Source organism: Physella acuta, unplaced genomic scaffold, assembly GCF_028476545.2.
Source record: "Physella acuta isolate Inbredline_101_S28 unplaced genomic scaffold, ASM2847654v3 ptg000557l, whole genome shotgun sequence".
In the NCBI taxonomy this organism is placed as follows: Eukaryota; Metazoa; Mollusca; class Gastropoda; family Physidae; genus Physella; species Physella acuta.
The window spans coordinates 149,635-165,194 of NW_026732076.1; the positions used below are offsets into that span (position 1 = coordinate 149,635).

The 15,560-nt window shown below is 40.3% G+C and overlaps 1 protein-coding gene across 5 annotated transcripts in view; it reads right to left on the reverse strand.

Moving 5' to 3' along the window:
* The window catches only part of LOC131946388 (spermatogenesis-associated protein 1), a 62,006-nt gene extending 47,164 nt beyond the window's left edge, over positions 1-14,842 (reverse strand). For all 5 annotated transcript variants that reach the window (XM_059307118.1, XM_059307124.1, XM_059307121.1 and 2 more), the window contains exon 1: positions 14,553-14,842. In XM_059307118.1, coding sequence (XP_059163101.1) covers positions 14,553-14,681 — 129 coding nt within the window. In that variant the 5' untranslated portion in view covers positions 14,682-14,842. The remainder of the gene's footprint in view (positions 1-14,552) is intronic.
* Between the last annotated feature and the right edge of the window lie 718 nt (positions 14,843-15,560).

Here is a 15,560-nt window from a genome sequence, read left to right on the forward strand (position 1 = left end):
GCATTCGTTTAAATAGATATGTCGTTATAAATTAAGTTATGAATTCTAAAGAAATTGTAAAAATTAATTGCCAAAGTGAAGTTAATATAATATTTGATGTATAATATTAAGGAAGCCTTTGCAGTGCTAATAACCTAGCGAGTAATAACTGTGCGAATACTCCACTAGTGCTTGCATGACAACATGAAATAACTCAGACTTTTTTAACTTAGGCCCTAAGCACTCCGGACATTTAAATTTAAAAAAAAACTAAGCACTCCACATATCAGCCAATCACCAATTAATTAATCATTAAATTCTCAAAAGTTTTTTGAAAACCCGAAGCGAAGCTAGTCAGTATGCCTAATAAATACATACATATATATATATATATATATATATATATATATATATATATATATATATATATATATATATATATATATATATATATATATATATATATATACAGTGGCGTAGCTAGGATTTTCGGGCCCCTATGCAAAAATTGTCATTGGGCCCCTTCGTCAATCTGTAAATTGTGTATTTTTATACGTCCTAATTGTGTATGTATACGGTATTATTATGTAGTACCCCGTAACGTAAAATAACGTTGATTTGATATCACTTTTATGTAAAAACACACCAACAAATTACCAGTAAGCCTGTAACATTTTATTAATCAAACACATTAGCGTCACAAGGTGGGGGCGGAGGCTACACAATATAGGCATGACACCATGACGAAAACTTGTAAAATTTAATGTCAAAACTGTGTTTTATCTAGTTAAAATAATAAAATTTATAGAGGGGGACCATCCACCGGAAATGCAAAATTGTTGGAGGGGTGGGGTGGTGTGACACTCATTAAACGCACAGGGTTATACCGAACCTTGTAACGAAACTAACGAAATACACATTTTAAAAAGTTGTTCATGATTTAGTTCGATTTTTTCCCTTTCTTTTAAATTAACAAAATAATTAATATATTACTTGAAGTCCATTTTAGCTGCTTCTGTGTGTTCGATACTTAGGATGGCCAAGTCGCTGACCCAAAGAGCATATCTACAATTTGTTTCATAACATCATCATAATGGAGAGACTCGGGGCGCCCAACCGTATAGGCTACTATTGTCTAGGCGCTAGAGGACACCCTTTATTTTATTAAGTCATCTATTATAGTAGCTCTCTATATCCCTAGAATATGGCGCTCATTATATAAAGTATATGCAGCGTAGTGCTCACGGCGGAACCAGGGCGCCGGCTGATATGCCTGTGCAGTTTGAATTAAGCAGTGACCCTGACCCCTTGTGCACGACACCCAATCAACTGACCCCAGGCGCTAAGAAAGCAAACCGAAATAAAAATAATTATGGCAGAAAACTGTACAGGAGTCAAGAGTTTCTTTCTGGCTTCTCTTCAAAGGGGTAGGCACTTCATGAGTGGGGGTGGGGTAGGAAATTTCACGGTCAGTTGAGGTTTTTTCTGGAGTATTCTAAACGACTTTCCCAGTGGCGTCGCTAGGTCGGGTGTCACCCGGTGCGGCACTTCGTGGTGTCACCCCCAAGTATATATATATATATATGTATATGTATATATATATATATATATATATATATATATATATATATATATATATATATATATATATATATATATATATATGTAACGAGACTATTTGCCTGTAGTGCCAAATGTTAACGAGTTCTGCTCGACAACGCCAAATGTTACCGAGTCTAACCACTCATTCTACACAACATCGACCACAGTATAGATACTCGAAGATGCAGGTTCGCTATTGATCCTTTTATTACATGAATCAAAGAAATGCTTCACAATAATATAATGAATCAAAAGGAATGCTTCACAATAATAGTCTGAATCAACTGACCCCCAACAGTCCTCACTAGTCTTCACATAACTGAATGCACATGTCTATCGTCCTTCTTAACACAATACGGCTAACCCGTTCAATAACCAACTTGATACTGCCACACTGACTGACTGATCGAGAGAGAGAGCCAGCGAGCTCAGCCGTCGCCTTCCTATATATCCCCTTCGTATTCGTAATCGTATTCGGTTCTATCATAATCGTAATCGTAATCGATTCTAATCGTTGCATCAGAATGTTAATTACGCCGCTTCTGTCGTACAGTCCGATTTAATAAGCCATCTGCATCCTGTCACATCAAAGTTGACAGACCGTATTGCGTTCTTATCGTATCGCTTCCCAAGATACTACGCCTTGGCTTTCTGATCGTTATCAGCCAACACCTGTGTTATTGCATCAGTCGTGTCAAAGTTGACAGCGCTGTACTGCGTTCTTATGTCTCTGGTAACTTCCCCTAGTTACATCCACCCCTGCCTTTTTTTGTGTGTTATCAACCACAAACAACGCTTGGCAGGTGCAGTCCTTCAAAGTCAATCGCACCACCGTAAAAAAAATTTATTGTTCCACTCACTGTCAATGTCGTCACATTCGTATAAGATTGACCGTTATCCCTATTTCACATATCAAATGTGTCTACATCATCTTCCTCAGACACAAAACAGTTCTAGAATTCACATCCACCTTTTTTCGTTTGGTGCCTTCACCAATTCACTTTTATGACTTTTTGAACAGTCTGTTCTCATACCAGCGCGACCATGAAAGAATTGATGGTTGCTGACAAAAAATTTCGTATTCTTTCTGTTTCTCAAACTTCTCCGCGGACCACTTATCTGATGGTCTACTGTCTCTCTGCTTCTGGGAGGAACGGGATCCTCTTCGTTGCCGTTATCCTCCACTTGTGTATCGCTGTTGTTCTGTTGATGGTGACATGGTTCCGGGATGGGTATGTGAATTTCCGTTATAGTTTCCGGTTCCCTAATTGTCTTGGGTTTCCTTGTGTGTAACTGCTCTTCTTGACTATGACAATATTTCTTTAATTGAGCAATATTCGCCCACCGATCCGGTTTGGTGTGATCGATGGGTCTTATCTTAAAGGGGCCACCTGCTACTTTAGGCATCTCCACGACTTGCCATATCTCCTGTCCCCAGAGGTCGTGGATTTTGTTTCTGCCTAACGGGTGGCTACGCAGTAGTACCCTGTCGTTCAGTTTGAGTGGCGGGTCCTTTGTCTGTACCGGCGGTTCCCTTCGCCGTGCTTCATGTTCTAGTCTTTCCTGTACTACCCTGTACATTTCTCTAATTCGTCTCATATGTTCATTCACATATTCCAGTGCAGTGTATGAGCCAGTCATACTCTCCTTTTTTCCTAGGAACAAGTCAAGAGGGAGTCGAGCCTCCCGTCCGAACAGCAACATGTGTGGCGAAAAGCCGGTTGTGGCATGGGGGGTGCAGTTGTATAGATATACCAACTCTGGGAGAAAATCAGGCCAACGTTTTTTCTGTTCAGGTTCTAGGGTACGCAGCAAATCATGCATGCTGCGGTTGAACCGCTCGCACTGTCCGTTTCCTTTCGGATTAAATGTGGTTGTTCTAGATTTGTTGATCCCGTAGTGGCTGCACAGTTGGTTAATTACTTCTGACTCAAAGGCCCTTCCTTGGTCAGAGTGTAATTGTCTTGGTATGCCATATTTGATGAACCAATGTTCTATTAAGACCTTTGCCACTGTTTTGGCAGTCTGATCTCGTGTGGGCACCGCCACAGTCCATTTGGTGAATACATCAGTCACTACCAACACATGTTCCGTCCCATCCGATGATTGCTCCAACGACGTAAAGTCCATAGCCACAATCTCTAGTGGTTTTGTCGCTAGTAGGTGTCCTGATGGCTGTCTCATTTTGACAACTGGCATTTTCGCATGCTGACACCTCACACAAGCCTCACAATGGCGTTTGACCTCCATCTCCATATTGGGCCAGTAACACCTCCGTCGTAATATTTTGTGCGTCCTGTCCTGACCCTGGTGTCCTGCCCTGTCATGTGCCAACCTTAGCACTTCTTCTCGTAACTGTCCAGGCACCACCACCTGGTGTATTGTCCCATCTATTTGGTCATGAATTCTCCGCATGAGAACACCATCCTTTATACTGAGACGGTCCCACTGACTCAGTATTTTCTTTGTTTCTCGACCAAATTGTTCTCTTTCCCTTCTTCCTGGGAATTTTTGTTCCTGGACGTGTTTCAACAGCGGCTGTAAGCCACTATCCGTTCTCTGGGCATCTCTTATCTCTTTATTATTAAGGCAATTAAAATCACTAATGTCCATATGTCCGGGCTCTGTGGATATGTGCTCCACCCCGGTCTGTCCGTTTTGCATCACTTGCACCCCGTGAGGGATATCTGTTGACGCTCTGACCCCACATATTCCTGTCAGCGTTTCTTCCTCATCGCCCGGTCTCTCGTACGGATTCCTTGATAAAGCGTCCGCATTGCCATTGGACCGCCCCGGGCGATATTTTATCTCCAGGTCAAAGAGTGCCAATTCTGCTGCCCATCGCTGTTCGATGGATCCCAACTTTGCTGTTTTTAGGTGACTCAAGGGGTTATTGTCAGTGTATACCACACATTTAGCACCTAATAGATAGTCCCTGAATTTTTCAGTCACAGCCCATTTTAATGTCAAAAGTTCTAGTTTCATGGCGCTGTAATTTGTCATGTTCTTCTCTGATTCCTTCAGAGCTCGACTGGCATACGCAATAACCCTGAAACCTTGCTTTTGTTGTTGTGATAGCACAGCTCCCAGACCTTTAGAGCTGGCGTCAATTTCTAGCCGAAATGGTTTGTCAAAGTCCGCGTATCCTAATATCGGCGTCTCTGTCAAAGCCTTTTTCAAGAGCTTAAACGAGTTCAGGCATTCATCAGTCCATAATTCACCTATCAGTTGTGTTTTACCTTTCTTTTTCTCCTTACTGTGTTTCTTTGTCATTTTGTTTACCAAGTCATGCAACGGTGCGGCAATTTTTGCAAAACCAGGTACAAATTTTCTATAATAGGAAGCAAAGCCCAAGAATGATCTGACCTCTACTGTAGTTGTTGGCTGTTTCCATTCTTTAACAGCTGCAATTTTATCTGGGTCAGTGGCGATGCCATCCGACGAAATCACATAACCCAAAAAATGTACCGATTTCAGACCGAAGCCGCATTTGTCTGGGTTCAACTTTACTCCTATCTCCCTAAGACGGAGAAACACTTGTTCTAATCTTTTTAGATGGTCCTCCCAAGTTTTTGAGTAAACCAGTATATCATCCAAGTACACCAACATTATTTGAAATAGAAAGTCACTCATAGCACTCTGCATTACTCGCTGGAATGTAGCAGGTGCATTAGTTAGACCAAACGGCATACGGGTCCACTCGTACAGTCCCAGTGGAGAAATAAATGCAGTCTTATGTTGATCGTTGGGGTGCATGGCCACTTGGTGGTAGCCGCTAGCCAAATCCAAGGTAGAAAAAAATCTTGCTCCCCCCAACGCATCAAGACATTCATCAATACGAGGCAAGGGGAATGCATCCCTTCTTGTGATATTGTTCAATTTCCGGTAATCACAACACAGTCTTATCTCCCCCGACTTCTTTTTTACCACTACTATCGGTGCCGCATACGGGCTAGTGCTGGTTGTAATAATTCCCTTTTTTAGTAGATCGTTCAGGTGTGCTTTCACCGCCGAGTAGTGACTTGGTGGTAATCTTCGATAAGGTTGCGCCACAGGCCTGTCCTGTAGTAAGGGTATCTGGTGTTTTATTACTTCCGTGTAACCCAAATCACCCTCGTACGAGGCAAATATATCCCTGTACTTATTCAGCAATTCATTTAGTTTTGGGTCCTCAGTTTCCGGGAATGTATATGATCGGCCATCCTCTTTCTTCACCTCGGCCGTCACATTGACCGACCTAATTGTTACTTCATTACTGCTGGTATTGCTCAGTTCGATGCACTGTGCCGACCTTAGTACCTCGACGTTCTGTGGTACTCCTACCAGAGTATTAGGCGGTATAAAAATTTCCTCATCCAAAACATTTGCCACTAATCCTTGAACTAGTCCCTTCTCCGCTGATGTGTATGTCCGCAGTAACACGACGCCTGCCCTCAGTGCGGCGCCACATGGTTCTATCATCACATCACCATTCACGCTTCTATCACCAATTTGTAATGTGATTGCCTTGACCGTGTTTGCCGGGACTGATATCCTTCCTCTGGTCTTGGCAAACCTGGCCAACTTGGATCCCCGACCTGGTGTGGTCGATCCGACAATATTTGTAAGAAATTCTGGCAACTGGCCAAGAATATTCATGCCCAACAGGCAAGGTATATTTGACACATTTGTCTCTAGGTTGTGTTTCGTAACGAACACCCCAACCTGCTTCAACCTATGTCCCGCCACCACGACATCCGTCAGAAAATAACCACAGTATGGAATGGTTAGTCCATTAGCTGCCGTCAGGCGCATGCATGTGTCAGACCTCAACCTATGGTCTTTTCCTTTCATCCATTTGGTGTAAAAATTTTCCGTAATTGTCGTCACCTGGGAGCCTGTATCCACAATTGCCTTCACCGCGATGTCCCCAATCGTAATCACCATTTCGGGACAGACTCCCATCATTTTGTTTCTTGGGCCATAACCTCGCCCCTCTGTAGCCTGGCCCTGCCTTACAGAGGACGACCGTTTCCCTGACAGTACCGTGCCATATGTCCGGGTTGTGAACAGGACAAGCAAATTGGTCGACCGTCAGCCGTCCACCGGAGCGATGGACCGGCGGGTCGCGGCCGTCCAACCTGTCTCTGTTTTGTCCCATTCTTTTCCTGATTCTCAGCTGTTGACCTGCTTTCTAACCTCTCCAATCGTTGGTCTACCTTATCCAGGTGGGCCAACAGTTGAGCCATCATGGTTTCCACCGTGCCGGTCCCTGTGGGTGGGGATTGTTTCTGTTCCGGCACAGAGACTTTGTCCACCGAACAGTTCGATTGGTCCTCATCCTCGGACCTGCGGATCGCTGAGTTCCTGACCTGAAGGAAGGTCAACTGCGGGTCTTTGTGGACCTCCTCTTTCAACTCTCTCCTTAAGATCGGGGTTGCTAGCCCCTCGATGAAATGGTCCCTCAGTAGGCGTACATCAATGTCAGGTGTTTTGCCCTTTACCGAATCAAAGGCCCTGTTCATTCGGTGTGAATACTCCATCACACTCTCCGCCATTCTCTGCTTTAAGCCTACGAACCCCGATAGCAGTTGCGATCCCGACCGTCTCTCCCCAAAGGTCTCCATAATTAGATCCAGCACCTTATCTGGATCTGATTGGATGGTTTTATCGTGGCATTTGACCTCTGCCCTAACCGTCTCTCCTATACTGCCCATCAGCAGTCTTAATCTTTCCTCTGGTGACATGTGTCTCGAGGCCCAGGCCGCTTTGACCTCCTCACTGAACCTGTTGGTTAAAGCTGGATCACCGTCCCCGTAAAATTTGTTAATGTGGGACTCTCTGGGCAGGACCACAATATGGGTCTGCTTCTCGTCCAGAGTAGACATTTTATTCCTTGAGTAAAAAAAAGAGTTCTTTCTTACCGTGTGTGTATGAAAAATTTTTCCTCGTTCCTCAATTTTCACTGTTCCTGAATGTCCGAATTCACACACACACGAAACACAGTTATGAACAAGGTTGACTATGGGTGCCTCAAGCGGCAGGTCTCGTTGAATTCATCCTGTCCGCAGCGCCAAATGTAACGAGACTATTTGCCTGTAGTGCCAAATGTTAACGAGTTCTGCTCGACAACGCCAAATGTTACCGAGTCTAACCACTCATTCTACACAACATCGACCACAGTATAGATACTCGAAGATGCAGGTTCGCTATTGATCCTTTTATTACATGAATCAAAGAAATGCTTCACAATAATATAATGAATCAAAAGGAATGCTTCACAATAATAGTCTGAATCAACTGACCCCCAACAGTCCTCACTAGTCTTCACATAACTGAATGCACATGTCTATCGTCCTTCTTAACACAATACGGCTAACCCGTTCAATAACCAACTTGATACTGCCACACTGACTGACTGATCGAGAGAGAGAGCCAGCGAGCTCAGCCGTCGCCTTCCTATATATCCCCTTCGTATTCGTAATCGTATTCGGTTCTATCATAATCGTAATCGTAATCGATTCTAATCGTTGCATCAGAATGTTAATTACGCCGCTTCTGTCGTACAGTCCGATTTAATAAGCCATCTGCATCCTGTCACATCAAAGTTGACAGACCGTATTGCGTTCTTATCGTATCGCTTCCCAAGATACTACGCCTTGGCTTTCTGATCGTTATCAGCCAACACCTGTGTTATTGCATCAGTCGTGTCAAAGTTGACAGCGCTGTACTGCGTTCTTATGTCTCTGGTAACTTCCCCTAGTTACATATATATATATATATATATATATATATATATATATATATATATATATATATGTGTGTGTGTGTGTGTGTGTCTGCATCGGCCTACATGGGCCTATTATTTAAATATATGTCCCATACGTATGTGTATAAGCTTTAATCACTGCAGCTTTAATAGTAATGATATTTATCTATATTTTTTTAATAATACAGTTGGATGTAGCATTGTTTTCTATATAGTTAGCGCATTTACGTCATGGTGTCACCCCTAACCCCTTGTAATAATAGTAGATAAGTACTTAAAAGACTAATTAACTTTAATTAAACATTAATGAAACTGCCTAAATAAGGACTTTTCTTGTGTATTTTTTGTGGTATTTTTCACCTTGGGGTCATCCCCCTAAATGGTCTCACCCGGTGCGGTCCGCACCCCCTCGCTATGCCTCTGGACTTTCTTATGTTTCATGGCGATTGGAAGAGTTGAGTATCATTGACAAACAAGTATAAATCTTTTAGTAGCGGCATATTGATTAAAGATAAATTAGATAAACAAACAAAATATCATTAAGGTTAAAACTAGTAGAAAACCATTGACAAATTTTCAACTTGGCTTGTTGTGAAAACACTGTCCACGGCTGTTAGTGTTATATTAAAAAAATTGGCTCAATTGTAATGATTGATGGATTGAATTTCGAGGAGGACAGACAGTTGAGTAACGGGAGGGGGGGGGGGTCTGATCCGACAATGCGACACCGCCTGTAGTGTTATTATTACGGATGGGCCCTGTACGACCCCACTCCCCCCACCATTTAATGCAACTGCATATAGCGTAAGAAATGACTGAGGGCATTTTGGAACTTTTAATTATTTCTACAGTAGAAAAGAAACTGGATTTCCATTTTCTTTTTAAAATTATTTTTATAAAACAAATATTAAAATTCAAGTGTAGAAAGTTATAATTTTTTTCAAAAAGGGAAAGGGGCCCCTATTTTCCTTGGACCCCTATGCCTTGCTTACGCTAGCTTTACGGTAGCTACGCCACTGTGTATGTATATATATATATATATATATATATATATATATATATATATATATATATATATATATATATATATATATATATATATATATATATATATATATGTGTGTGTGTGTGTGTGTGTGTATATATATATATTTATTTATACATATATATGTATATATGTATATATAATTTTTTTACGGTGGAGTGACACATTTAGTGCCGCACCGGGTGACACACAACCTCGCTACGCCACTGTAATCAATTATTATATATAGGTCTATTAACTATACTTTACTCTGTATGTAATAGATCTACTAGTCTATACTCTCCGATTATATAATCTATGAGTCTATTTAGCACCGTGTTTATCTTTGCGACATGTATACTACACATTGTCTAGAAAAAAAAACTTGAGTAAACTCTTTCCCCCCCTCCCCCCCCCCCCCGCCCACACACACGTTCACACACATATACACACACTCTAAACATCCTAATATATAAAAGACCATGTGCGCACTTCTCTCTCTCTCTCTCTCTCTCTCTCTCTCTGTCCGCAAAATATTTTCGCCGGATATCACGTCGGAATCTGCAGCGATATATGGATACCTTTATACGGACTTTTGTTGAAAATAATATGTTAGATGTTTTAAATGTATAACCACAATCTTATTTAAAGAAGAAAAATAAAAAATAAAGGCGTATTCGAATGTAGAAAAACAGTTTTAATTATGCAACAGGAAAAGCGTTTATAGTTGTGAAGAAGAACGCATAAAACAGTGACGTCACTAATGTTTATACATTAACTAATGACGTCATCTGCCGTGTTTAGAATAAAAAGAAATGAACTTTTTCATTCAAATTATCTATGTGGATTCTAGATCTAGATCAGTGTTTCTTCCAGACTTTTTTCTCCGGGGGGGGGGGGGGGGCACTTGACACTTGACATTTTCGGGGGGGGGGGGCGGTAGACTTTCTTTGGGGGGGGGGGGGGGTGGACACTATTAAAAGTATATATTTTCTATGTAATTTATATAAATTTCATTTCGTTCGGGGGGGGGGGGGGGGCGGTAGAATTTTGGGGGGGGGGGCGGTTAGGGCCAAGCCCCCCCCCCCCCCTCCGAAGAGATGCCTGGAAGAAACTCTGATCTAGATTTAGAGATTCTAGATCTAGAACTAGATTCTAGACTAGAGTTTAGACCTAAATCTACGCAAAAACTAGACGTAGACGCTAAGTCTCTAAGATCTAGATCACGGGTTCCCAACCTGGGGGTCGCGACCCCCCTGGGGGTCGCGAAGGTCTTTCTGGGGGGTCGCCAACTGGTATACTAAACCTTAGTAATTTGAAACAAAACATAAATATTTAGAAGAATTTTTGAAATTCAGCTTCATTAACATCACTGGAAATGTAATAGAGAAGAAACAAAGTGCATTGTACAAAGTTGTTCTCAGTCACGAATCTATGAAATCTTCAAAACTAAAACGCCATTTGAGACGAGTCATTCGGAACACACCAAAAAATATATGGAGTTTTTTCGTCGGTAAGAAGCTAGTTGCAAACGCCAGAGACTTGATCAAACAGGAAGTTTTCACCAGCATTAGTGCAAGCATCAAATGAAGTCGCGATAAAAAATGCCAAGCAAAAAAAAAAAAAAACAAGTTAATAAAAAGTCTAGTGACAATTTAAGCGCAATTTCCTTATGTTATCCATAACAATTTTAAATCGAGATAAATCATATATTCAGCAAATAAATAATGCAACACAAGTAGTTTTAATAATTCAAAACAAATTCGAAAAATATTTATTAACGAGATTTTAAAAATTTGCGGACGTGTAGTGGGTATTTAGTTGTCGCGCTCTCTATATTGCTATATAGTAATGTAGTGTATTATGTATAATGTAATTTTAAAAAAAAAAATTGTGACCGAACGAAAGGATATTTTTGAAAACTTTCTTCGGCAATATTGTTCTAAATTATGGCAGGAATCTATTGGTAAATGTTTCAAGTCGCTAAATGGTCTGGTTGACGAGATATGGTCCGAAAACTGCATTTTTTCGAGTTTTTTTTTTTTTTTTTTTTTTTTGCTTTTCCGGGAAATCCAGGAAGGAATTCCGGGAATTTTTAGCCCACAATCATCCTCGGAACTTGATTAACATATTTGCTTTTGAAACTAGTCCTCGATATTGCTTCGTTGAGGAGGAGATATGACTTAAAGCTGCGGTAAAGCTGCGGACACACATCCAGAAATGACGAATTAATAATCGCAATTCCAGTATGGAAATTGCGCTAAAAACAATAGGAGAAAATCTAATCAAACGCTTCATCTACGTAAATGTTAAATAACACATTTTTATTGAAATTAAGCTTTCACCATTGTTTGCTTTTCAAGTTAATAAATCAACAGACGTGAGTTCGTGTTCGCAGTTGCTGGTCTGTGTCTATATTCATGCGGATGATAGCAAAGAAGAGCTGCTCTTTTGTGAAGATAGTATGGAGAAAATAAATACCTTTTTTGAAACTGGATGATTAAAATGGGTTAGAACGGCTGTTGGGGTTTGTACGGATGGTGCGCAATCTATGTTTATCTCTAAATCGGGCTTTCAGAAAACAGAAAAGATTTAGCTCCCTAACCACTGCCCTAACCAATCGACATCAAGAGTCCATTGCTAGTATAAGTCGTAAGAGCTCTAAATCGGGCTTTCAGAAAACAAAAGATTTAGCTCCCTAACCACTGCCCTAACCAATCGACATCAAGAGTCCATTGCTAGTATAAGTCGTAAATTATATAAAGACTGCAGCCTTCAAAGAACTGAGCAAAAACATTAATATAGATCACGAGGTTCTGCTCTTCTACACTACAGTAAGCTGGCTGTCAAACGAAATGTTGTAAATTGTGTTTTTGAATTGAAATCGGAAATCAAATTGTTTTTGGAAGTGCAAAGGAAACAAGACTTTTTGGTATACTTAAAACGACATAGAGTGGTTGGATAGAGTATCATAACTAGCAGATGTGTTCGAACATCAAGATAAGCTTAACCTGAAGCTTCAGGGAAAATGAACGAATATTATAACTTTCCATGATAATCTCGGGGCATTTTTATCAAAGCTACAAAATCGGTAAAGAAAATAAATCTTGGAAATATTGTAAATTTGAGAAACTCTGCGGTGTGGTAGATGAATCTGATTGTGAGATAATTAAAATTTTGAAAGAAGCTATTTCTGGGCATCTTGAATCTCTTGAAAACGAACTGCATCGCTATTTCCCTGAGCTGAAAAAAGAAAAATCTGCATTTACGCATTACCCATTCTCTTCTTCCCTTGATGTTGCCAGCATTACGGATGAATTACAAGATGAATTCTTTGATTTGCAGAATGATTCCGAGTAAGATGAAAAACTGCAGACACAATTTTGATGTAGTATTCACCATTCATACATACCCAAACGTAAAATTGATTGACTTTTCAAGAATATATTTTCAACAGTATTCTTCGATTAAAAACAAAATTAAGATAATTATAATGACATAGGTTGGCGTTAACAAAAATTTTTTTAAAATTTAAAAACTTAACCACGAAGGTTTAGTGAATAGTATTCAATTTTACTCATGCTATTAAAATAGTTATCAAGAGTAGTTCATATTGAAAGTCTACTAGAAAATCTTATTTTAGTGCTTATTAATTTCCATACTAATTTCGGCTTTTTAATTCTATGGGGGTCGCGGGTCACTTACTTTTTATAAAAGGGGGTCGCGACTCGAAAAAGGTTGGGAACCACTGATCTAGATTCTAGATTTAGACTATCTACTCTAGAAGAGCTAGACTCGAGTTCGAATCCGGGTTAAAGTCAGTAGACAGTCCACCCAACTCTGATGGGTACCTAACTCACGTTAGAGAAAGTAAAGGCGGCTGGGCATAGTGCTGACCACACTATCTCTTCATATGCCGAGGTCACAGAAACAAGTGAACTCTACTTCACTTGCCCATAGACCGTCAGGTTTGAAAGGGAAACTTTACCTTACTTTACTCTAGAATCTATTCCAAAAATGAAATTATCTTTTAAACTATTTCAGGCCTTAGTTGTTTTATAGAATCTGTTTGTTTAGCTATGGAACTGGCTATGGAATAGGCATATTCACGTAAGTTGAGTTTTTTTTAGATACGTCTTTCATTCTCCGTAATTTATAAGGTGTATAACTAGTTGAGATGATAGTGTACTTAATACCAAGTAGATGGTGCGCGATCGAGACACACCAAGTTAAATTTTTTTTTTTCAATTTTATATGTGAATCTTCCGATTTTATACTCTAAAGAAAGGAACTAGATCTACTTCATTCAAACTTGATTTAGATCAGAGTTTCTTCCAGGCATCTCTTCGGGGGGGGGGGGGGGGGCGAAGCCCCCCCGAAATTTTTTTACCGCCCCCCCCCCCCCCCCGAACGAAATGAAATTTATATAATTTATATAGAAAATATATACTTTTAACAGTGTCCGCCCCCCCCCCCCGAAGAAAGTCTACCGCCCCCCCCCCCCCGAAAATTTCAAGTGCCCCCCCCCCCCGGAGAAAAAAGTCTGGAAGAAACACTGATTTAGATCTAGCTCTATTGATCTACTTATCAAGACGTACGCTATGAAATATATACAATTTTATCGGTCAAACTAATACACATTACTTAAAAACAACGCAATGACTATTGAATAGCCATATTTTTAACGCAGTCATTTAAGTCACTTAATCAGCGTGTGCCTGTGTTATGTTAAATGTGTCTGATTTTTAGCTAATTAGTTATTATTTTTGCTTTGTCACTAATATTGTTCAGCGTGTAGTAAAGCACATTGCGTTTAGAGCAATAACTATTTCATAAATTAGATCTATTTTCCTCAAACAAGTACATTTTAAAATATATAGGCCTATAATTCACGTGAAACGGGTACCGATGGCTAGTGTTCTAATAAAAATTAACTTCTGGCGAAGTTGTTTAATTATACTGTGTAGTATACGTGTTAGGGGTGGAAACGTTAAGTACCATAGATCTATACGGCACTATACGCCCCTACTTTATTAGTAATAATTAGAAATCGTTATCTTGTAGGCTTAGACTAAATACATTTCATTATAAGCGCAAATATGTTTCAAATAATATTTCACTGGGTTTAAAATTTTGAAAGACAAAAAACAAGCAAAGAAAAACAACAACGGAAAGGATTGAGTAAAATGTAAACCTTACCTGTTCAGATGGAGGCCGAGATGGTGGTCGACTGATTTGACTAGAAGACGATTGCTGGTTGTTGTTCCTAATACTCAGGTGGCTGTTACTGTTGTTGTAATTATAATTATTTAAGGTACTTCTACTCATTTCGATTTTTTCCTGTTCAATCTACTGTATATTGATAGTATAAGTCCCGTGCATCATTCAACTTTAAAGGCTCATTCATCAAGAGTCTAGAATTGATAAGGAATTTTCGCAACGGTTGTAGATCTACGCCGTTTCCAAGTCGCCAGCAATGTTGACGTCACGTGACGACGCATTTTTTCAAGGGAAACAACAAATAAAACAAAACCTTTCGCAATTTTACAAAATTACGGCGTATACATACTTGGGCTTAATCAGGGGCGTACAGTAGCGTAGCGAGGGGGGGGGGACATATGTCCCCGGGCGCCGACCTTAGGGGGCGCCAAATGGGTCGGAAAAATAAATTGAAAGGTTGAGGGGGGTGCAAATTGAAAGTTTGAGGGGGGAGGGGTGCAAATCGAAATCTTGAGGGGGGGTGGTGCAAATCAAAAAGTTTGTCCCCGGGCGTCGGGAAGGGTCGCTACGCCTCTGGGGCGTATCAAGGTTTTCGGGGTAGGGGGGCGAAAATAGCAAAAAAAAATTGTAATATCTTCTATATACGTATATATATATATATATATATATATATATATATATATATATATATATATATATATATATATATATATATATATATATATGTATGTATGTATGTATATATGTTACGGTCAAAGCCCGAAGTGCGGCCGAAGCCCGCATTGGCCGGCCAATGTGCGCATTGGCCGGCTCTCTTGGCCAAAGCCCGAAGAACTTAGCACTAAGAGCGTATTTCGTACATTGGCCGGCCAATGCGCACTGGCCGGCCAATGTACGAAATACGCTCTTGAAAGTAGCACTCTAAAGAAATAAAAAAAACACACAATGTAGGCCGACAAAACAAAAAATGTAGGTCGACAAAAAAAA